The sequence below is a fragment of the Myxocyprinus asiaticus genome, chromosome 38 (genome assembly GCF_019703515.2).
Source record: "Myxocyprinus asiaticus isolate MX2 ecotype Aquarium Trade chromosome 38, UBuf_Myxa_2, whole genome shotgun sequence".
Classification (NCBI taxonomy): Eukaryota; Metazoa; Chordata; class Actinopteri; order Cypriniformes; family Catostomidae; genus Myxocyprinus; species Myxocyprinus asiaticus.
The window spans coordinates 8,891,313-8,916,928 of NC_059381.1; the positions used below are offsets into that span (position 1 = coordinate 8,891,313).

Here is a 25,616-nt window from a genome sequence, read left to right on the forward strand (position 1 = left end):
CTCGCCGATGTTGACGCGGCTCCTAGCCCTTGACTTATCATACTCCTTCATTTTTTAGTTTATATTCATCTGACCTTTTTCTCTTGGTCTGTTTCTCAGCCATTTGTCCTCCTTGGAGTTTAGAAAGTTCGCATCAGCCAGATTTGCCGTTGCTCTTCTTTTGAATTTCCCTATCGCTCTGCCCCCACCCCCCATCCTGTGCACGCGCAAGAACCACCCCTGTTGCTGATTGGCTGGAGTATTGTTGTGTGGATCGGTCTGTTCCACTTTGTTTTTGTCCCATTTACAGAGCCAGGGCTGTGTACAAATACTAGATTTTTTTCAGCGCTCCCACAGAACGGACAGCTAGCAGACTGTGAGGAGATATTTGCAGAATGTCACAAAAAGTGTATTGGATTAGAATTACTGAGTGCACCTTTAAGAAATAGGGTAAAATGACATGCTGTTACACACTTTTGTGCATTAAGGGGCGGTATGCACCTTAAAGTTGTTTGCGATCCGCCTGTAAACCGAGAGATGAAGAAGAAGAAGCTGTAGAACGTCGGTAGCCCGTGCACGCGCACGCACCCGACGCGCACGCGTACGTTTGACCTTGTTTTTGTTGATATTTGACTTGAGTGCGGCTGCGCGCGGCGTTGTACGTTGTCGGATGACGCGTTTTGTCAAAAGAACGATGAACGGATAGAGAGGAAGAAAATAGGTGAAAAGTGAGATCGGTGTAGGGGAGGGGCAGGAGGACCCTTGTAGCTCCTACACAGACGGAAAGCAAACAAACCTTCTCTAAAAACGACTTAAATCCAAAGGATCGCAAGCGCACCGAGAACGAATCGGGGGATTATACGAGTCAGTTGGATTCGATTCGGTTGGATTCGATTCGGTTATTCGCGCCGCTTCGCCAGCCCAGAGGCCGCAGAAATCACCAAATCGCCATTATATGATCCACTTCCCGGCGTCGCTACTGCCCTCCATGTGGGTGAGGGACCTGTGCGTGTCGGGCTATGGCGAGAAAAACAGTTAGCAGGAAAAGGAAAGCAGGGGAGCCCAAGGAACAACAGGTAAAAACAATCCCTCTCTCTTATTCAACAACAATCCCATACAGCCATATGCCAACCTCTTATTTTATATGAAAATATCTATAAATAATATTAAAAAAGAGGAAAGAACTCGAAATGGCACAGCTCAGAAACCGTTAAGAGATGAGTAATGTTAGCAAACATACTCCAATCTGTTGGCTAAAGGCTAATGGTGGGTTTGTTAACTTAGTTGTTGACATTGGTCTGGCATGGGTGAACTGATTTGGTGATGAGTAAACATTTATCAGTTGTCTTGGACATTTAGGCTATGTGTTATGTCTGAGTAGGTTTTATAATCCTGCAATAGATTACAGGATAATGTTACTTCAGACTGTATAAACTGGTTAGTCGTACAGTACAGTACAGTACAGTACAGTAGGGGTGCAATCTTCTACAATTCACTATTATTTTCATCATTAAGATGGCGATCATTTATAACACGCAGTGTTTTGGACGAGAATAGTGTAATAGAATGTCGCTTGCAACCATAAACAGTTTGCTAAGGCCTTTAAGATGTTATTATTTGTCAAACATATGGAGTTCTCGGGGACAAGTCCCTATCTGACAGCCATATTGTGAGGGGAGAATCTGTAAAAAAAACAAAAAAAAAAAAAAAAAAACAATGCACCGGCCTCATAGGCTCCAACAGATTAAAAGAATAGTTCACCCAAAAATGAATATTTTCTCTCATCATTTACTCACCCTCATGCTATCCCAGATGTGTGTGTCTTTCTTTTTTTTGCATAACACAAACAAAGATTTTTATAAGAATATCTCAGCTGTTTAGGTCCATGCAAAGTCAATGGTGGCCAGAACTTTGAAGGTCTAAAAAGCATATAAATAAGATGCTTTTACTAGATAAAAGTAATCTATACAACTCCAGTTGTTTAATACATGTCTTCTTAATCAATCTAATCGATTTTGGGTGAGAACACACTAAAATGTAACTCCTCTTTCACTGTACATCTCACCATTGCAGTCTGTACGCTTGACTGGAGTCTTATGGATTACCTCTATGCAGCCTTTGTGTTTTTTGGAGCTTCAAAATTTTGGCCACCATTCACTTGTATTGTGAGGACCTACAGAGCTGAAATATTCTTCTAAAAATCTTCGTTTGTCTTCAGCAGAAGAAAGAAAGTCATACACATCTGGGATGGCATGAGGGCGAGTAAATGATGAGAGATTTGAGGTTTGAATTTTGTCATAAATAACAATAAACATCAATTAATATCAGAATGACCCAATGTGGATGAGTACTAAAATGAAATCATTAGGCTTTTATGAATGAAAAGCTATTATGTTTGGAAAGCAAAATCTGGAGCAGTTAAGACTAGAAGGTCCGTGTGAGTGGAATCCAGGGATCCACATTCATCTAAAACTTTTTTAGGGATTTTAACATTGTGATTGCCAGGCCTGGAAAGTCTTGGAAATTAATATAATCCTTAAATGTCATGGAAATTTCTGTAGTGAAATCCAGCTGTCTACACTGCGAAAGAGACTCCACCACATACACCCACAAATACATGCATGTGCTCACAGTGACGTCACCACATAACACACAGGTGTAAAACTCACTTAATATCATGTGGCACGTGAATTAATTTCTGAAATGTAGGATGGCAGGGGATCGAAACGTTTCACTAACCAATCAGTTGGTTTTTTCTAGTGAATATCAATGAGCCTTCCCCTGTCATCTTAACCTTATGTTTTGAAGCGCATTTTGCTCACTTGAAAATAGAGCCCGACTGATGTGGGATTTTTGAGATGATACCGATTTTAGAGAGGAAAAATTCACTGATTACCGATATGGTGGCTGATATATTTAATTTTTGAGCTGGAATGAAAACAGACCTTTTCTATGTGGATTTTTCAACGATATTGCACCGATATGACTATGCAAAGGTACTCAGAAGGCTGCTTTCTTAAACAAATATTTTTATCAAAGAATATTTGACATTATTATTATACATTGTCAACAAATTCTAGAAATGAACACTTAGAAAATAAAGAATAAATAAAAATACAATAAATAGCTTAATAAACATCAGTACTGCATGTTTAGTATAAGTCAATTGCTGACCATTTAAATAAAGAATAAATAAAAATAAAACAAATAGCTAAATAAACATCAGTACTGTATGTTTAGTATTAGTCAAATGCTGACCATTAAAATAAAGAATAATAGCTAAATAAACATCAGTATTACTGTTTATTATCAGTCAAATCAGTCAAGATAAACAGATAAGCAGCGGTGTTACACAGTATTCTGCTATACAAGTTCAGGGGAAATTTTCGACAGTGGAAAACCAGACTTTTAAATATTACATTTTATAAATGCAATGACTGGAATAGTTCAGTTGAAGGGGACACCAAACTGTGAATCCTGAACAAAACAGTTTGATGAATACATGTTTACTCATTAGCTTCCACTCATCTGACAACAATGAAAGTAGCTATGTGATTAGCTAGTTAACTATAAGCTTGTTGCCACAGAGAGTGAAAGATGGACATTGTTTATTTTACTTTCCAGCATTGTGTCTCACCAACTAGGTAACAACATAGCATGAAATCAACACTCATCAGACACAATCCACCACCGCACCGTTGTCTGTTTAGCTGCAAAAAGATGCTCTGATATTTACCTTTCAATCTGCTACATTACTGACTGCATTGACAAACTATAGATGGCTAACAGCAAACAGACATGAGTGACATGGTTGTCAGGGACAAGGTTAATGTTATATTAGTTATATTGAAAAGGGAAAATGATGGGGTCATTGTTTATTAGGTTTCCAGTATGTATTTCACAAATTAGTTAACTTACCGAGAGACAGCTCAACTCCACCCTGTCTGCAAAGCCACCATCAGCTCAGAGTCAGCTCTGTAAACAATGGAGTCGGAGCACGCTCTGCTGGACAAACTTAGCTATGACACCAATTCTAAAGCATTGTTTTCTGCATTATATGTTCTGAACATATAATCTGTTTCATATTGGCGCATATCAGTAAAATATGCGCAGATACCGATATATCGGTGAAAGGCTAATATCGGCAGATAATATCGGCCGACCGATATATCGGTCGGGCACTACTTGAAAAGCAGAATGAAACGGCGCTTTTCGGACCATTTATCAACACTGCACAAAGGAGTTAGCAACGTGAGTGCAAAGCAGGTGCATTAACTCATGGACTGCGCAGATTATTATCAACAGCGCTAACACTACCTGGATCAATTATCACCACAGAATGGAAAGAGGTGCGGGAGCACATGGCAGATGTGTGTACTTGCGGACTGGTCTCATTTGCCCCGTGCAGACTATTTTAAATCCGCTTCTGAACCAGTGAGATGCATGGCAGGGCTTGTGAAACCTGTTTAAATGTGGTACAGAATTGTCTGTTGCAAAACAAACAGCCCTCACATTCTAAACGGCACTGACAAAGAAAAAAGGAGACAACATACATTTGAAGGCTTCTCAATCCTCACATCACAACACTTAAAAATTTTTACCATGGATTTACTGTAGTAACACTAACTCTATTAATTATTATATTTTTGGCATAAAAAGTTCCTAAATGTATTGAGACTGCTGTTTTTCATTACATTTCATTGCTCATTTCAAAATGCCAAAGTTTTTTTATATAGCAACCATAGTTACTAATCATGGAAGTGAGGAGCCATGTATGGTTTTTACCTATGGTTACCATTAGGGTTGTCAAATTAAAATTAGAATATTTGTCGAATTTAAGAAAAAATTTCAAATTCAGTTGCTAAAACTGCACATTCGAATTTTGGATGTGTGCCAAGCACTGACTTCAGACTTCAGATCGATTACATTATTGCACTAAAAAAAGGCTAGACACAGCACAACAAATACAGTTTAACAGAAAGCAAGTGTCTCGAGATGCTTTTTAAAGTTCTTTTTAATTAGACACAACATCTAAAAAAAAACAGCGCTCCTACACGAGACGCTGAATAGACAAAAGCAAAGCGAAGCAAAGACGTTCGTCTAGCACATCAAATGGATGGTTGCAAAAGCATTCGCTGTGAACAGCCCCTTACAGTTGGTGGAGGTCTTTGGCCATTGCGTCTTGCTCTCTTATAAGCGGTTCTCAGATTAAGCAATGTTTTTTTTTAAACACTTTGTCAGGAAAGATGTTCAACTTGGAAATGTGTGTCTCGAGATCTTCGCGTCTGTTCCATTCTGTTGTGATCCATCTGTTTGAACAGTCCCTGGCCTGGGCTCAAAGTCTGAGCCGCTTCACCACAGAGTTCAGACGAATACCACTACTATTTGTGACTATTGCTACTCTACATTCAACTTTAATGAATAAAAAACAATGTTGTATATCGCTGTTATTATAGCTTAAGTCTGGGGTAGTATACTATGGCATCAGTGCACGTGTAATACCATGTGAACTGTCTGTTGAAGCGTTTACCCCCCCATTTATTAACATTTGAAAATATGGAGCAACTAAAACTTTGATTTATTTATTTTGTGCACATTGAAAATGTGCATGCTCTTTTTTTTTTTTTTTTTTTAAACAGCCAGGAATGTTCTTTGCAATAATATAATGGTGCTGTATGGTTTAAGTATTCAATGCACTTCTTGTCAATTAAAAATCAGCTGACTTTAAAATGTGAATGTTATTCAAATTTTGAAAATATTTAAGGTAGAAATTTGAATTTAGTTTCTGTGCCCAATTGACAGCCCAACTCATATACATTGTTAGGCCTTTAGGAGCTAATACTGCAACAAGCCATTAGTTTTTACTTAGCCCTGTCATGGTCATATTAGATTTGTTGATGCTTGCTGTGAGCACAGAATCTGTTTTCTGCCAACTGGCGTCGGAGTCGGATGGATTACCCTCACTTTTGTTTTCAGGCTGTAATTGTTTTGTTGTAATTTATTGTGTTTGATTATACAGTATATAGAGATCTGTTTGCAGTGTTGGGGGGGGGATGATGATAAGTTTTTACCAGGTGTGTTTCTCTGACTGCAAGCTGTTTTAAAAATGGCAGAAATCAAGATGGCGCCGAGTATGGCTGCTGCGTTGCGAGCTCCGACACAACATAGCAATGGTTTGTTTGTTTTGTTTACAATTCTTATGTTTTTTGTCTTGGATGTTGTCTGCCTTATTGTCTACGACAGACAAACACTTTTGGACATTGGTTCAGCGATCTCACACCGAAAACCGGACTTCACATTCCTCAATGCCGACCCGCTGTTTACAAACACGCAAGCGGAGCCCTTTGTCTGGGCAGCACGGCCGCGGAAACGCAGGAGGAAAAGGGGAAACAGAGCCGGCGTTCTCATCAGAGTAAGACGCCGCGCAAATAGACCCCCGCTACCCACTGTTCTACTGGCAAATGTTCAGTCTCTGGATAACAAGCTCTGCGAGCTGAAAGCGCGGATCTCTTTCCAACGAGAGACGAGGGACTGCTGCATTATCTGCCTAACAGAAACTTGGATGTCTGCGGAGATTCCAGACTCAGCCATTGAACCCGCGGGGTTCTCCATGCTCCGAGCGGACAGAGCGAAAGACCTCTCAGGTAAAACTAGAGGAGGTGGTGTATGTTTTATGATCAACAAATCCTGGTGTGATCAGAGGAACGTACATTCCATCAAGTCTTTCTGTTCTCCTGATCTGGAATTTCTTATGCTTCTGTGTCGACCATTCTGGCTACCGAGGGAATTCACAGCGGTCATTATCACTGCTGTGTACATTCCCCCACAAGCCGACACAGACCGGGCACTCAAGGAACTGTATGGGAGTATAAGTGAGCAGGAAACCGCGCACCCTGAGGCCGCGTTCATTGTGACCGGGGACTTTAATAAAGCCAGTTTAAAATCAGTCGCACCAAAATATCACCAGCACATTAGTTTCAACACACGAGGGGACCAGGTTTTGGACCATTGCTACTCTCCGTTCCGGGATGGCTACAAATCCCTCCCCCGCCCACCATTTGGCAAATCGGACCACTCTTCCATTCTGCTTCTGCCCGCTTACAGGCAGAAATTGAAACAGGAAGCACCCACACTCAGAACGATCCAGTGCTGGTCGGACCAATCAGACTCTACGCTACAAGACTGTTTTGATCGCACGGACTGGGAGATGTTCCGGTCCGCCTCTGATGACGACATCGAGCTTTACGCTGATAGCGTAATGTGTTTCATCAGAACGTGTGTAGAGGAAGTGATTCCGACCAGAACTGTGCGAATCTATCCGAATCAGAAGCCGTGGATCAGTAGCGATGTTCGCGCGGCACTTAATGTGCGGTCCTCCGCTTTTAATTCCGGGAACGCGGAGGAGCATAAACAAGCCAGTTATGCCCTCCGAAAAACTATCAAAACAGCAAAACGCCAGTACAGGAGTAAGATTGAAGGACAGTTTAACACCACCAACTCTAGAAGCATGTGGCAGGGAATTAACATCGTCACGGACTTTAAAGGGAATAAAAACTCCGCCATGAACACCGCTGCCTCTCTACCGGATGAGCTAAATACTTTTTATGCTCGTTTCGAGGGAAATAACACCGCCCTCGCGGAGAGAGCTCTCACGGCCGAAGCTACAGAGGTTAGCTCGCTCTCCGTCTCTGTAGCGGATGTAACACGATCCTTCCGACGGGTGAATATCTGCAAAGCCGCGGGTCCAGACGGCATTCCGGGCCGCGTCATCAGAGCGTGCGCGAACCAGCTGGCTGGTGTTTTTACGGACATTTTCAACCTTTCCCTCTCTTTGTCTGTAGTCCCCACATGCTTTAAAACATCCACCATTGTGCCTGTTCCAAAACAATCAAAAACAACTTGTTTAAATGACTGGCGTCCTGTTGCTCTGACCCCCATCATCAGCAAATGTTTTGAGAGACTAATCAGAGATTACATCTGCTCTGTATTACCACTCTCTCTTGACCCGCTGCAGTTTGCATACCGCAACAACCGCTCCACTGATGATGCCATTGCATCTACAATACACACTGCTCTCTCCCACCTGGAAAAAAAGAACACTTATGTGAGAATGTTGTTTGTAGACTACAGCTCAGCATTCAACACCATAGTGCCCTCCAAGCTAGATGAGAAACTCCGGGCTCTGGGCTTAAACAGCTCGCTGTGCAGCTGGATCCTGGACTTCCTGTCAAGCAGATGCCAGGTGGTTAGAATAGGCAGCAACATCTCCTCATCACTGACCCTCAACACTGGAGCCCCGCAGGGCTGTGTTCTCAGCCCACTACTGTATTCCCTGTACACACATGACTGTGTGGCAACACATAACTCCAATGCCATCATTAAGTTTGCTGATGACACGACGGTGGTAGGTCTGATCACTGACAATGATGAAACAGCCTACAGAGAGGAGGTGCACACTCTGACACACTGGTGTCAGGAGCACAACCTCTCCCTCAAAGTCAGTAAGACAAAGGAGCTTGTGGCGGACTTCAGAAGAAAAGACAGAGAACACAGTCCAATCACCATCAATGGAGCACCAGTGGAGAGAGTCAGCAGCTTCAAGTTCCTGGGTGTCCACATCACTGAGGAACTCACATGGTCCGTCCACACTGAAGTCGTTGTGAAGAAGGCTCATCAGCGCCTCTTCTTCCTGAGACGGCTGAGGAAGTTTGGAATGAACCGCCACATCCTCACACGGTTCTACACCTGCACTGTGGAGAGCATCCTGACTGGCTGTATCTCCGCCTGGTACGGCAATAGCACCGCCCACAACCGCAAAGCACTGCAAAGGGTGGTGCGAACTGCCAAACACATCATCGGAGGTGAGCTTCCCTCCCTCCAGGAAATATATACAAGGCGGTGTGTGAAAAAAGCTCGGAGGATCATCAGAGACTCCAGCCACCTGAGCCATGGGCTGCTCTCACTGCTACCATCAGGTAGGCGGTATCGCAGCATCAGGACCCGCACCAGCCAACTCCATGACAGCTTCTTCCCCCAAGCAATCAGACTTCTGAACTCTTGATCTCCCACGATCAAAATACATCAGCCCTGCACTTTATTACTCTTTTATCTCACACCGGACTGTCATAAATTATATTACTGTTATTATATTATGTCTCTCTTAACAACTGACTATCAACCGACAGCCTGAATGTCAATACAGTACAATACTGTACATTCTATATATATATATATATATATATATATATATATATATATATATATATATATACACACACTTTTTTATATATTTTTATTTTTTAATTTTTATTGAATAATGTGTATCTATATAGTATCTATATAGTAAAAAACAAAAACAGCATATTGTATACTGTACAGTGTATGTTATTATTTGTATATTGTTGAGTGTAATTATGTGTATAACAGATATTTAAATTGTGTTGTGTTAATTTGATGTTTTAAGTTGTGTAATTATGTATAACAGATGTTTAAATTGTGTTGTGTTAATTTGATGTTTTAAGTTGTGTAATTATGTATAACAGATGTTTAAATTGTGTTGTGTTAATTTGATGTTATTGTAAATTGGTATATGTCTCATCACTGTCACGACTGCTATGTTGATCGGAACTGCACCCAAGAATTTCACACACCATTGCACTTGTGTATATGGCTGTGTGACAATAAAGTGATTTGATTTTGATTGATTGATTTGAAATGCAGACACAGTGCTGGATTGCAAGGAGGCCACCTGGCTCAAAACAGATGTTCTGCTTGAATTTTCTCACATTTTCTGTTTTTTATTTGAAAATGTTATGTAATCAGCATGGGAAACAGATAAGAACTTCATTAAGAAATTTTCAATTTATAAATCAATAATAGGGTGTAAATGAACTCTTTTGATCTTTGATGGTCTTTCATAAAAAAAAGTACGGACTTCACCTTAAAAGACCACTCTTCTTCTCTTCCAACAGTTTGACTGGTGTCAGTCTGCACTTAAGCGTGCCCGTGTGTCAAGCTCGGCGTGTCATGCCCAGCACTGGTGGCAGGGACGGCGGTCAGTGGTGTGCTCTGTGAGAGGGAGGGAGTTTCGCCCGCAGCAGCAACATGAGTGGAGCTTCCAGCGGAGTTTACGCGGATTTGCTGCCGGACGCATCCCCACCATCCTCAGAGAGAGAGAGTACTCCCTTGGCCGCCTCAACAAGGTGTTTGCGTCCCAGTGGCTCAACCACAGACAGGTGGTGTGCGGGACAAAATGCAACACGGTGAGACGTTTTTGTTAACCTTGTATGACGTATATTAATTTATATATGCAGCAAATTCCAAATGTTATTTTCACACCCTTGAAGAGGCACTGTGGGAAGGGGATACTTGCCATAGGGCCATTCTCAGAGACATAGGTTGAAACGGGTTACACGCATATATACGAATGGAGGAAATCGTAATGCTGAATGTGGCGGCTGTAGGAATTGAAGTCCTGCCTTAGTTAAATGAGCCAATCACCTTTTTGTTAGAGACATTGCTTGTCTGTTTACTTGAGAATGCGCATGTGCATTAGCTGGACAAGCCTGAAAAATAGCGGGTTTTATCCTATTTATCCTAAAAACACCTATTATCATTGTGATTTTGTCTTGTTTTCCATTTCAAATTGTCTAAAAATCCTTAAAACAAGATGCATTTACTTGAGAAGCAACATATAAGATATTTAGACATGCTTTAAGAGAATGTCTCTTAAATAAAAATGTATTTTGAATATAAGTGTATTTTTTCACTTGGTTATACTTCTGCGAGTGTAGTAAAGACAAAATATACTTACATTCAAGATCTATTCTCTAAAAACAAGTCTAAATTTTTTATATGCTGCTTCTCAGGTGAATGCATCTTTTTGCAGGATTTTTAGATATTTTAAAATATTTGTATTTTTAATATTATATTCAACAATCTCAGTTAACAATTTATTCTTTTGCAGTATAGCTGCTTAAAAATGTACAGTGTATAATGGGGAGAAGACAACCTCTCTCACCTTTCTGTTCACTTCAATCCATCTTAAACTAACAAAAAACAAACTCATTCTTATTAATAAAGCTGCGTATTGCCAATTTTCTTCACGATAAGAAATACACAGTGACATATATTATGATTCAATAAGTCGTGAACCATCACGTTATAATCTAGCTGCATTAAGCGTGCGCGCTCGAGGGATGAGCGTCCCTGCAACAGAGTGTGCATCAGCCAGGTGCAGTTTCGATCTCTCCCTCTTAGATCTTGACATTTGCGCAACTCATTGAAGAGGCACTGACCGCACAGAGAAATGGCAGTTTCGAAATTTGTAGTTATTTACATGACCTGCTTCCGTATTATTTGAACTTTAATAAAGCTATAATGTATTAAATAGAACTGCATTTAAGATGTAACGCTGGGGTGTTTCCTTTAAAGACGCTCCGGCTCCGCTTATTCAACAACGAGAGTGCTTCGGTATTTACTTATTTGGTATTTTTGTATAATTCCCTTATACTTTGCGACCTACATCACCTGAAGCTGTGAAAGTTTAGAGTGCATCTGGACTGTGAGCTGTGTAATTCTTCCTCTCCTCAGTCAGGTGCGAAGTACAGTGCTGTTCTCGCGCATCATCATTAGAGTTTAATGTGATCTCATATTACTTTAATGACATCAAACGACCTCGACAATGAAAATATTTGTCAGCAATTATTTTGTTGTCGATAACGTCGACTAATTGTTTCAGCCCTATATTTTAGTCAACGAAAATAAAATTTTTAGTTGATGATGATGTGCAAAATGGACAAAAAAGTTCGTCAAACTATAACAGACCGAACTTTAATCAAATATTCAAACATTGAGGGGAAAAAATTTAGAAACATTTTCTAATTTATAAATGTATCAAATATATGACTATACATAGCCTACTGTCCTTGTTGTGAAAAAAACTGCGCTCCTAAAATAATAATGAATAAACTGAAGTATTAGCTACTTTTTAGAAGTTAGCCTACTGTACTCTGAATTCTTCATGCTTTAGAGACTTATAAATTTTCTGTGAAAGGATATTACTTTGCATGTAGTGTGTTTCTTAGGAAAACAGTGTGTTCACAACGCAAGTTACACAACGCAAATTACACATAATTCTGACTAGTGCATAATTTAGTTCAAGTTCACCTGTTAATTCACATCACTGTGTAGATGTAAGTTGTTATATTACATTTGTGCCATAATGTTGATTACCACAAAAATCTACTTGTCCCTCCTTTTCTTTAAAAAAGTACGTTAAAATAGCCACAAGATGTAAACAATATGCTGTTAAGTTAACATGATTTTAGTGTGATAAAATTACTTACTAACCTTTTCTGTGTAAAGTTATATCCAATTTTACAACTTTGTTGCCATGACGATGTAAAGCCGTAAACCCTTAAACTACCATAAAAACGTCAGTTTCACAACTTTACAGCTCAAATAATATGCAAGTTTTAACAGAAGAATTAATGTAAGGGCTTTTAAAAAAAATTATAAGTTTCCCATTTCTGCCTTTAGACCCTCCATAAATTGGCCCCATTCACTTCCATTGTAAGTGCCCCACTGTCACCCAGATTTATTCTTTTTTTTTTCTTTTTTTTTTTTGCAAAATAAGTCGAAATAATTTTTTGGTGGTAATCAACAATATGCCACAAATGCTGCTGACTGAGCTTAACTTGTATTGAACCCGGAATATTCCTTTAAGAAGCACAACTTATGACACCATTGTTGTCATTTTATTGCTGAATTTACATGTTATTTGATCGTAATCTTGACCAATTGTTTTGGAGATTTCAGTCTTTCCCCATTTGTAAGGAGCTGTACCAACTGAAAATAGCTGCCTGAAGGCTTTACGAATATGGCCTAATAACTTAATTGAATTACATTTTAATTTGGGAACTTTGCAGTTTGTGATTATTTGATTCTGGATGGCGATTCTTTGCCAAAAACTCAAGCTCACTTTCGAATGGAATTCATTGATTCTGTTTATTTGTGGAATCGTATTATATTTTATAATTTACCGTTTATTCTGCGGTTGGTGAAAAATAGGGCAATTTTCAGGTTTTGGGAATACTAGTGCTACAAACACATGTTTAAAGAGAAATAAATAAATATTTTTAAAGCACACACACCATGTAAAAATTTTTTGAAACCACTGATGTTGGAAAACTCGTATAGTACTCCGCTTTCAAAGTTGAGGGATTATGTTTTTAAGATTTTCTTTGATTAATAATTAAAGTAAATGAATAGTCGTGCAGTTTTTGTCATGCAGATTTATTTTATTTTTTTATTATATCAGGATTTGTTGGTTAGATGATTAACAACATTTTTCTAATGGAAGATAAAAATATTTGCATTATTTACCTATTTGTTAATTTATGGGTAGTTGACATGTCCTGCGGTGTAACATCCTATACTCCATATAAAACTATTTGAAACAGTATTTTCCTTTTCTTTTATAATTATTATGCATGCAGTTTTTATGAGATCATATTAATTGTGAGACTACATGGAATATATGTACTTTTACTGCGGGACCATTTATAAGTCTGGGTGTGTATTTCCAAGAATTATCCAGTCTTATTGACATACTTTCTGTTAATAATTTACATTTGTTCATCTGCTAAATTTATAAATGTGCAAGGACATCTGTGCTGATCTTGATCTTTTTTTTTTTTTTTCTTTTTTTTTTTCTTCTCCATGCAGCTATTCGTGGCAGACGTCCTCTCGGGACAGATAACAAGGATCCCCATGCTGAAGGACAGGGAGGGCAGGGGAGAGGTCTCGCAGGGTTTGGGTGGTGTGGGGAACCATTTCCACAGTCCAGGATCAGTTGGTGGTCTGGATGCCCAGCAGGGATGTGGCATCCACGCCATAGAACTGAACCCATCTTGTACCTTGCTGGCCACTGGCGGAGACAACCCCAACAGCCTGGCAGTGTACAGACTACCCACACTCGACCCTGTCTGCGTTGGAGATGTGAGTGTGGTCTTTGCCCCCTTTCTTGTTGTGCAAGTAGTGTAAATGTCAAGCAGGTTAGTGGCATCAGCTTTTGGCTCTGGAAAAGTGCATTTACTGACTAGCTATGGTTTTCATTACTTTTAATAAAACACAAATGATTTGGTTTGATAGCATAATTAAGGATAATGTTGATAAGAGATAAAGGAATTCTCTGAAACGTTTTACGAGACTCAAAATGGCACTGTGTCTTTAACAGGATGGGCACAATGACTGGATATTCTCCATTGCGTGGATCAGTGATACCATGGCAGTCTCAGGTAAAAAGCTTGCTGATCCAGTTTTGACACTGGACATCTTACTTACACCATGTCCTAACAGATGAAGTGTTTGTTTTGAATAAAAAAAAAACTCTCTTAAAATGTCTGGGTCGTATTTCAGAGCAAAATCAAATAAAAAAAAAACATGCTTATAAGTCATGGAAATCATGTTGGAATGCATAGATTTAAACCCTTAAATGGATGAGAATTTCACCAAACACTCGTACGTATTCGTACGAATATCTATCACACATGGATCTACAAAATGCCCAGGTAGTGTCAAATTTTCAAAATCTTTTCAAGACAATTAGAAAAGAACAGAAAAACATATTTTTTTAATATACATTTTGAAGTTTTATTTTTCACGTATCAAAGAGATAATGCAACAAATCAGGACATATCTAGAACAGAATTCATTACTTTCACACTGACATTTGACGCAACTGGCTGTCAAAAACATATTGAGCTACACAACGCATAATCTACGCATAAGCTACACATAAATTACACATATGTTACACAACTTACATTATTTCAGTAGTACACCCAAATGACAATGGTTATATCATACTGTTCATATGTTACACTTGCTATTGTTTACTTCAATTTTGTTTCTTCATCAAATAGCAATGTCAAATGTAAATCAGGTCAATCACTGAAACATCAGCGCTACCTTGAGTAAGAAATAACATGTATTATGTGTATGTGTACATGCATATGGAATACTCATAGATCACCATTGTTGTTAAATCATTGTTGCACAGAAAATCAACATGTTATAGTATTTATTTGAATGAATATTGTACTCATTTGTCTTGTAATAGATATCCTGTGATAGTAAACTTGTTTAGATATGAAATAATCATAAAAAATATAATTTATGGAAGTGCAAAAAATAAAATAACCCAAAGGCACTATTACATACCTCTGGTCTCTAATCACCCTGTACACTTTTGGTACTTAAACCATTATTAAAAAAAAATTGATTTGCTATTTTGGCTGCTTTTTTGTTTTTGAGGAGTACTAAAGAGGTGTGGGCAAAACTCCCAAAAAAATGGATGAGGTACAGTGGGTGGAATGAGGTCCCGGGTCACTAAAGACCCAAGGTATGCGTTTAAGGGTTAATGATTCATAAATTATTCTTCAGTTTCTTTATGCAGAATATTATATCTTATTTCTGTCTTTTTGATTTTAGGGTGAAATATTAATTGCATCACTTCCGTGTTAATCTGAATTTTTACCTTGACCAGCTGTGACAGTCAACAGTGTTGTGCAGCAAGACATTTTGTTGGTTGCTTGGCTTCTATTTATACTTTGTGTTGGGCTGGGTAGTCCGACTCACCATGAATCTCATTGGCCTAAAATCCTGCTCCACATAACTGTATATTAAGCATCAAATATTTTCTGATTGGCTGTGAATTTATCATTTCACATAGCATTTTTTTATTTCCGGTGAGGACAGAATAAATATTGAATGTTCGAAACTTGTGCCTTTTTAAGTCAAGGTGTTATAATGTTGTGTGCTACACATTCTGGTGAATAAGCAAGGCATTTTGGTGACGTGAAATTAAAATAGAATGTTCCCTGGTGCAGGATCTCGTGACGGCTCCATGGGTCTATGGGAGATATCAGAGGACGTGCTGACTCAGGCAGAGAAGCAGCAGAATGAGGAAGGTGTTCCCTGTTACTCCCACATCTCTCACCGTGCTCTCAAGGACATCCCCAAGGAGTACACCCACCCCTACAACTGCAAAGTGCGCGCACTGGCCTTCAACAACAGCCATAAGGTCAGCCTCTGTCCTTGATTGACTTCAGAGCACTGTATGTTATTCAGCCTAACTGTTTCTCCAGTTAACTGTTCTTTCTCTTTTGTTCTCTTCCTTCCTCAGGAGCTGGGTGCTGTTTCTTTAGATGGATATTTCCATCTATGGAAGGCAGAAGACAACCTGTATAAGGTAAAATTAGCGCATTCAGCATTTTCTCTATAAAAGGCTCTGTTTATATCTCCTGGGTGATCCGATCACAAGTGGACAGCACTAAATAAAGGTGTAAACGTGGTTCAAAATGTTTTGTGGTCCGATCACTCAGTTGTCAAAAATGCATGTGACTGAAATTAATTTGTGTAAATGCTAATGCATCATAATGCATCCCATGCAACAACAAAAACGTACCGTCTACTTGCGTAACACAAACAAAGGTTTTAAAATTTGCCAGCTATGTGTGGCTTTTAAAAAACAAACAAAAACATAAAATTGAAAAAACTACAGGTACAGCGGTAACTGTGTGGGGCTGGTTTGTAAAGCATGGGTGTGTCTAATTCAGTAACAAATTCTGGCTAACATTGCTTACAATTTACTAGGCCATTAACAGCCTTGGGCCATTTACACCAAATGTGTTTTTGCATCTGTCTCTGCTGTTTTTTGTTTTTTTGGTATTTTCCCCCTTTTCTCACCCAATTTGGAATGCCCAATTCCCAATGTGCTTTTAAGTCCTCGTGGTCGCGTAGTGATTCGCCTCAATCCAGGTGGTGGAGGATGAATCCCAGTTGCCTCCACATCTGAGACCATCAACCCACGCATCTTATCACGTGGCTTGTTGAGCGCATTGCCACGGAGACATAGCGTGTGTGGAGGCTTCACGCCATCCACTGCGGCATCCGCGCTCAACAAGCCACGCGCCCCACCGAGAACAAACCACATTATAGCGACCACGAGGAGGTTACCCCATGTGACTCTACCCTCCCTAGCAACCGGGCCAATTTGGTTGCTTAGGAGACCTGGCCGTCTCTGCTGTTTTTAATTGTTTTTCTATGCAAACATGCCTTAGACATGCCACGTCTCGTGCAGGAGCACCGCACTTTTAAGACGCTGTGTCAAGTAAACAAGAACATGGACTTTTAAGGACGTGTAGACACCTGCTTTCTGTTCCATTCATTGTGCTCTATCTAGCTTTTTGAGATGCAAGGACTCGTTCTGTGTGAACGGCCACTCACAGCACTTTTCATACCAAGTGTAAATGGAAGCCTGTCTCGCCTGAACTTTTGATAAGATCATCTGAGACAGATGTTAATATGAGGTGTAAACAGGACCTAAGGAATTTTTTTTTTAAACTTTGTATCCACCTTTTACACAGGCAGTGAAATTACCCATTAGGCTTAGTGCATTCTTCCAATGCGGATGCTACAAACTTCCGGTTCACAGCTTATTCCCATTACCAAGCACTAAAATATCATTAACAACAGTCAAAAACGGCAGAACGGTCTGTGTTTACTTAACGTAAACCACTTTCTCACTAAAGTCTGCGTATGGACATTAAGTTTCGATGGCAGTCCCCGAATAGATGTACACAATCACACACATTTACACGGTAAGTTACTGGACTCTAGCGCAGGGGCATCACTAGACTTAAGTGTCATCCGGGGCTTAGCCCACATGCCATATTATAATGTAAAAATAAGAAGAATCCTTCCTTCCATGACTTAAAAAATTAGCACCCTATCTGTCAAATAATTATATTAAGCGCGACACTGGTTCAGAACTTTATATAAGCAAATGTCAGGCGCACAATAAACGGATCAAACACGTTTTCATTTAAATGGCAGTGGATCAAAGCGAAAATTACAACTTGTCGGCTCATTGTTCATTGTGTAGAAATTAACGCTAACAATAAAATCAAAGTAATTTAACAATTTAAATTTGCAATTGTCATTTATCATAATATTTTGAGAATAAAGAAAAATAAAGAGAAGTCGAAGCATTATGAGATTAAAGTCATAATATTTTGAGAATAAATCGAAAGGAAAGTAACATCAAAGTGATCTGTGGTGGACAACAGCAAAGTGGAGCATCTGGGTCTTTGCATACAACATCACTAACCAGGGAGATAACTTAGCTATACAACCGAGCTGAATTTGTGGGAAGTTTTTGCAAGCTCTCTGTTCATAAATGAGGTGTGCATTAGTACAGGAGTTTTCAACATGTGGGTGCCTTTCAAGGGAGGCGCGAGATATGGGCTCGCACTCAAGTGAAACAAAAAATAATTGGAACTGCTGTGAATCATACAGTTCATATCAAGATATTGTATGTGGTAACATCCCCTCAGTTACAGTATTGTTTAAAGAGGAAAACCCAATAGCAACGCCGAACGGGACTGCGCAAATCTTTCTGGTTCTTTCTCCTGAATAAATCAAGTTTCCTACATAACCGCTGCAGTGTCTGGATACTAATAACTCTGTGCTGTTGCGCAAAAAGGCCAAGAATTTCTTTATTGCAAAATCCTTTCCTAAAGTCTGATTTAACTACATCCTCCACATCCATCTCTTGCATTAACGAAGCTGCTGGCTCAGCGTCCGTTCTGTCATTGTGATAATGACGCTCTGTTTAGCCTAATATTGAGATTTTTTTTCTCTAATATTTCTACTTTATTCACACAATATACTACTTTATTCTCACAATGCTAAGACTTTATTCTAATCATTTTTACTTTATTCGCTAAATATTACGACTTTATTATCGAAATCGTAATTTTTTAATTTTTTAATTAACGTGGCAATAAAATGCAATCGTGGGATCACCGAGTAAAGTTAAAAATAACTTTCATTTTTATAAACGCACTGAAACACCTGCATTGGGTTTCATGACTGTTATTAAACATGATTTCAGGTTGTTTTAACAAAGTAAAGTTTCAACGCTTGATAAATGGTAAGAGAGTGTTTTTTGTTTTCCCCCTTTTGCTCTGGCGTGCAGACTTAAGTACAATAATTTGACAAGTTCAATGTAATTTAATTTTAAACCATTTAAAAATCAAGGCACCCCAAAGAGGCTATTTAAATGCAGCAGTTTAACTCCACACACATGACATAGAAATGTGAACCAGCACGGGCAGAGCACATATACAGGCAGTCATTTTTGTTTTACTTTAATGTGAGATTTTATCATTTTTGTGCTATTTAGGCTTATACAGTTGAAGTCAGAAGTTTACATACACTTAGGTTGAAGTCATTAAAACTCCTTTTTTAACCACTCCACAGATTTAATATTAGCAAACTATAGTTTTGGCAAGTCGTTTAGGACATCTACTTTGTGCATGACATGAGTAATTTTTCCAACAATTGTTTACAGACAGATTGTTTCACGTTTAATTGAATATATCACAATTCCAGTGGGTCAGAAGTTTACATACACTAAGTTAACTGTGCCTTTAAGCAGCTTGAAAAATTCCAGAAAATGATGTCAAGCCTTTAGACAGTTAGCCAATTAGCTTCTGATAGGAGGTGTACTGAATTGGAGGTGTACCTGTGGATGTATTTTAAGGCCAACCTTTAAACTCAGTGCCTCTTTGCTTGACATCATGGGAAAATCAAAAGAAATCAGCCAAGACCTCAGAAAATAAATTGCGGGCCTCCACAAGTCTAGTTCATCCTTGGGAAGGTAGCACATTCATCTGTACAAACAATAGGACGCAAGTATAAACAATACCATGGGACCACGCAACCATCATACCGCTCAGTATGGAGAAGCATTCTGTCTCCTAGAGATGAACATAGTTTGGGGCAAAAAGTGTAAATCAATCCCAGAACAACAGCAAAGGACCTTGTGAAGATGCTGGAGGAAACAGGTAGACAAGTATCTATATTCACAGTAAAATGAGTCCTATATCAACATAACCTGAAAGGCTGCTCAGCAAGGAAGAAGCCACTGCTCCAAAACCACCATAAAAAAGCCAGACTACAGTTTGCAAGTGCACATGTGGACAAAGATCTTACTTTTTGGAGAAATGTCCTCTGGTCTGATGAAACAAAAATGACACTTTTTGGCCATAATGACCATCATTATGTTTGGAGGAAAAAGGGTGAGGCTTGCAAGCCGAAGAACACCATCCCAACCATGAAGCATGGGGGTGGCAGCATTTTGTTGCAGGGGGGACTGGTGCACTTCACAAAATAAATGACATCATGAGGAAGGAAAATGATGTGGATATATTGAAGCAACATCTCAAGAGATCAGCCAGGAAGTAAAGCTCAGTCACAAATGGACAATGAGCCCAAGCATATCTCCAAAGTTGTGTCAATATGGCTTAAGGACAACATAGTCAAGGTATTGGAGTGGCCATCACAAAGCCCTGACCTCAATCCGATATAAAATTTGTGGGCAGAACTGAAAAAGTGTGTGCGAGCAAAGAGTCCTTCAAACCTGACTCAGTTACACCAGTTCTGTCTGGAGGAATGGGCCAAAATTCCAGCAGCTTAGTGCGAGGAGCTTGTGGAAGGCTACCCAAAACATTTGACCCAAGTTAAACAATTTATAGGAAATGCTACCTAATACTAACAAAGTGTATGCAAACTTCTGACCCACTGGGAATGTGATGAAAGAAATAAAAGCTGAAATAATTCTCTCTACTATTATTCTGACATTTCACTTTCTTAAAATAAAGTAGTGATCCTAACTGACCCAAGACAGGGAATGTTTTCTATGATTGAATGTCAGGAATATGAAATTTATGAGTTTAAATGTATTTGGCTAATGTGTATGTAAGCTTCTGACTTCAGCTGTAGCTCACTGTGCTGCTATTTTGAGTTGCGCTTAAGGAAATTCCATTGCAATAAACATTATTTATTCCCACATCCCGACTCCCGACTAAACCCGAATAACCAACCAAGATGACTGGCGCATGCGTTAAGATCTACTTGGTGTGTGGATTGTTAAAAACAAATGAAGATTAGAAATGAGGCTTATAGATTATATATTTAGAAATAAGGCTTGCATAATAAAACCTCAATGACTCTGATACAGAAAAGCTGCACCCCAGTGAGAGAAAACGGGAGGCACCCAATCGAGGCTTTCGTAACAGTTCGTCTGATGAACTTGAGCACGAACAGCAGGTCAAAGTGCGAACTGTCAGTTAATGCAAGTTGGGCTCACTGATAGGAATTAATTTACATTTGAAGCCAGAATTGAAGCCTGCCTTGTTGCTTTTGTACCCTGATGTAATTAACATTAAGCCTTACCTTTTTTTCTCATCACAAAAAAACATCAACATCTTTAACAAAAGACTGCAAGTGCCCTGTATGTGTGTGTGAAAGAAAGAGTCCACGAATATGATACACTAGATTTCATCGCGTTCCTTGTTGAGCACTTCAATATGAAAATGGTCAAATCCCGGACATTTAGGGAATCTAGAAATCCCGACCGGATGCTTTTTAAGGTTCGAAAAAGAGGACAGGCATGAAAAGAGGACGTATGGACACCATAGGTTCCATTTAATAATCTTCAGATTTGAGGCATGTACCTTTTGCATTATTTCTGCCATCTCACATTATAGTGCCGCCTTCTCGTGTCCTCTGCCGAGAACAACTGTCTCTCCTTCCTTCATTCGCTTGGTTTAAATATTTTTCATCTTTATCTTCCAAAATGACAGACATCATTTGGAATTATCTGTCAATCTTTTAAAAAATAGTCAAGTGACAGAATTAGTTTAATGCAACCTCTGCTTATTATAGTACATCTGGTTCGACTCAATTTTTCAGCATTGCCAGCTTTTGGGGGGGCTTATCGTTGTGACACTCATTTTCTTGTAGTTTTTAAGCCACCTGTAGTTGTTTTAACACCCTATAAGATCACATATTCATCCAGAGCCTCTGCTGCTCGCCATCACTAGTAACGTTAGTCTAGCTTATAACAACAACTAAGCGGAAGTGTGGAGCATCCGAGAGGAAGTCTCTTGCCGTAATGGCGCTGCCCATGGAGATGTCAGGAAAAAGGTGGATATAACGATTTTAACTGTTGTCTGAAATGTCTTTAGTCAATTAAATGATTTCTGATTTGATTTTCAGGAGCTTTCAACCAAACTCCCTTACTGTAAGGAAAATGTATGTCTGGCGTACGGGCTGGACTGGTCCGTTTATGCAGTGGGCTCTCAGGCACATGTTTCCTTTCTAGACCCTCGGCAATCGTCTCAAAACATCAAATCCGTGAGCTCCAGGGAGCGTGGCAGTGGTGTGTTCCAACCACCCCCCACCCCCCCCACACACACCCACACACAACCCCCCCCCTCCCCCTCCAGATCATTCACACATAAATTCCCATGTAAATTTAGCAGAACTTGAGAACTTGTGTGTGTTCAATAGGTATCCGCTCTGTGAGCTTCTATGAGCATATAGTGACAGTAGGCACTGGCCAAGGCTCCCTGCTCTTCTATGATATCAGGGCCCAGCGTTTTCTGGATGGCATAGGGGGAGGTGGGCACTGGAATTGCAGTCCAGAGGGCATTCTGAAACTCACCACAGGCAGAGGATGGCTGGTAAGATTTTCCACTTTGACCCTTTTAATACACTTACGGTTACTCTATTAGGACATCTGTATGAACTTGAGGGGAAATGATTTCATACATCCATTAAAAGTGACCTTGAGAACTGAAATTACTGCGAAAGTTAATTCTGACAAAATGCACCACTTGGTTTTATGTTTTGTTGTCTAAAGCAATGAAATCAAGCAAATTTAGGTGTGACTTAAGTATCCTAAAGTATTCAAATACTTGTTGGGACCACTGTATTTCTGTGCAGTTAATCTCATTATACAAAAATATTATAAGTATTCAGAAAACCATGTCAAAAATTGTAGATAATGTTAAAATTAGAGCTGTCAGAATTAACGTGTTAAGGCATGCGATTCATTTAAAAAGTTTAACTGATAATTTTTCTTAATTAAAAACGCATTTACGGTTAATACAGTATAAACCAGCATAGACACTTGTTGGAATGGCAGAACCTTTGTAATGTGTATGCCTGGAGTCATTATACTGACGTACACTTCACAACACACAACAGCAACAGCCAGAGCATGAAGATAAATACAAATTAATAACCTAATACACCATAGTCCAGCTTAATAGACTAGCTCTATGGCATCATAATACTGTTAAATGTCGAGAGCACATCCATTTACCGGATGTATGAGCGCGAATCTCTCCGCTTGCGTGCAGATTTCCTTCGCTGTCGCACAAAACACATAACTCTTGTCTTTGACTTTGAAAAACCCTGGGCTAGGTTATATGTAACATTTTATTAAGGCTATTGTGTGTCATTTCAAGCAGTGAACGTTTTTACAAATATAGAAACATTGAATTATGTCTGATTTTACTTTTATGAGAGAATGAATGGCATGCTAGAATTTACCAGGCCAATTTTTGGCAGTAAATAAAAAACTATCCTATATCCTAAATAGTATAGAAATTTTCCATAAAAACTGATTAATTAAGGCTTAACAAAAATACACTACACAAATGGCAAAATCGAATGAAAAAATCCATATAATTCAGGCTCCTTTTCTGATGCTATAATGTTAACTTTGCTGAAAAGTGCAGTTTTGCAAGTGCTTCTTTTCCTTCTTATCGCCTAGAACCACGATGAAACATGGAGAAGCTACTTTTCAGACATCAGCTCCTTCCCGAACGCTGTTTACACGCACTGCTACGATGACTCTGGCACCAAACTCTTTGTGGCCGGTGGGCCCCTGTGTTCTGGTCTACACGGAAACTACGCTGGCCTCTGGAGCTAGCCTCCATCGGTCCTCCATTTCCCTCTCACGCACCATGTGCTAACAGGCCATCTTCCATCCTCTCCACACACTTAAGATGCTCACTCACTTCCTGTTAAACTTTGGTCCAAGACATTTTCTATTTTTCAAAGGACTCAGGAGCATAGATGTGATTTTCTTCCCTTTTTGTGTGTGTTCTTATGTCTCTAAATTTTCATTAACCTGTTGTACTCTTGAATCCATCTGTTTTTGTATGGAAAAAAACAGGATAAAAGGAGAGATGTGACCGCCAATGAGGCCTGACCTCCCGAAGGAGTTCATTCAGTTCCGAATGGATGGATGTGTTCGGAGAACTGTGAAATAGTGTAAAAATATATTGAAATATGTAACGTCTCTCTGGGCAGTGGGTTTATGCCCTTTTTTTTTTTTTTTTTTTTTTTTCATATAAAGAGTTAGTTCATCCAAAAATGAAAATTCTATCATCATTTACTCATCCTTATGTTGTTCCAAACCTGTATGGCTTTCTTTCTTCCCTTGAACACAAAAGGAGATGTTAAGCAGAACGTCAACAATAATAGTGAATGGTGGCTGAGGCTAACATGCAGAATAACATCTAATTAAGATCTTCTTTTGTGTTTCACAGACGAAAGTTAGTTATACGTATATGGAACAACATAAGGGTGAGTAAATGATGAAGGATTTTTTTTTGGTGAACTATCCCTTTAAGACTTTTTATTTTAAGATTGCCATGTTTAGTTTGTTTTTGGTGTGTTTTTCGAAGACCAGGCGATAAGCCCCCCCTTCTTGGCTCATAAACAGTGGTTTAAGATGGCATTGTGGACATTTAAATGGCTGAGAAGAGGGATTTGGAGACGATTATTGGTGAAATGAACAGACAGCTTGACCTTTAACCTCACTGTGTATTATTGGCCACTGATGGACTGAGGTCAAGACTGCGAATATATGAAGAAAACTGAGAATCAAATGTGGACATGAGTCGGACAGCAGTCAATAAAGACTCGCCAGTTGTTTTTAATTTTCCCTTTATATGTTCTGAAATAATGGCAGAGAGAGTCCACCGTAGGAAATCACAGATACTGTTTGTGTTCTGTTTGACGTGTCTTGAAAAATGCCCCGTTTATTGCTGATTCTATACTAACACACGTAATCTGGATTGCATTTTTTCCCTCTATAACATTTGATATTATTTATTTTGTATTGTTACCATCACTAGCACTCATGAAGTTCAGATAAAATCATATTTGTTGTTTTCTCCTCTGCTTAAAGGCAGGGCAGTGTTGTGTGACATTGTTGCCTTTCCAGAGTCTTTCTGTGAAAGACTGTTGCAGATTGAATTTGTTTTGACTTTTTTTTGTTTTTTGTTTTTTTACATAAAATTCTTAGTGGCATCATCACAAAATTATTAGAACAATGGACATCGGAACAGGGAATATATATTAAGCAGAAATAAACCATCACTTTTAAAATGTTTTTTATATATAAATGTAAATTTGGAATCTAATAGAGGGAGAATACAGTTTATGTAAATGTCAGAGGATATATATGTGCGTGCGTGTGAGTGAGTGAGTGAACTAATCTGTCAGTATTTTGGTGTTGACCTTTTTTATACTCACTTCATGAATGTTTGTACAGATCACAAGTGTAAAGATAATGTACGATATCAAAACAAGCAAAAGAAACGGCAACAAAAACTTGAGACATTCTTCAAGGAGAAAATGAATAAAAATGTATTGATGTATTTTTGTTCAATTTTGGCACTGCATTGTGACTTATTTATACTTGA

General features: G+C 39.1%; 1 protein-coding gene across 1 annotated transcript; it reads left to right on the forward strand.

Moving 5' to 3' along the window:
* Positions 1–625: 625 nt before the first annotated feature.
* LOC127428930 (DDB1- and CUL4-associated factor 12-like) lies at positions 626–25,582 on the forward strand. Its single transcript, XM_051677612.1, has 9 exons — positions 626–1,055; positions 9,951–10,241; positions 13,708–13,980; positions 14,219–14,279; positions 15,873–16,066; positions 16,169–16,234; positions 22,111–22,273; positions 22,405–22,577; positions 23,675–25,582. Exons 1-9 carry the CDS (start codon positions 999–1,001, stop codon positions 23,831–23,833), a joined length of 1,437 nt encoding a protein of 478 aa, XP_051533572.1. The 5' UTR covers positions 626–998; the 3' UTR covers positions 23,834–25,582.
* Positions 25,583–25,616: the final 34 nt, after the last annotated feature.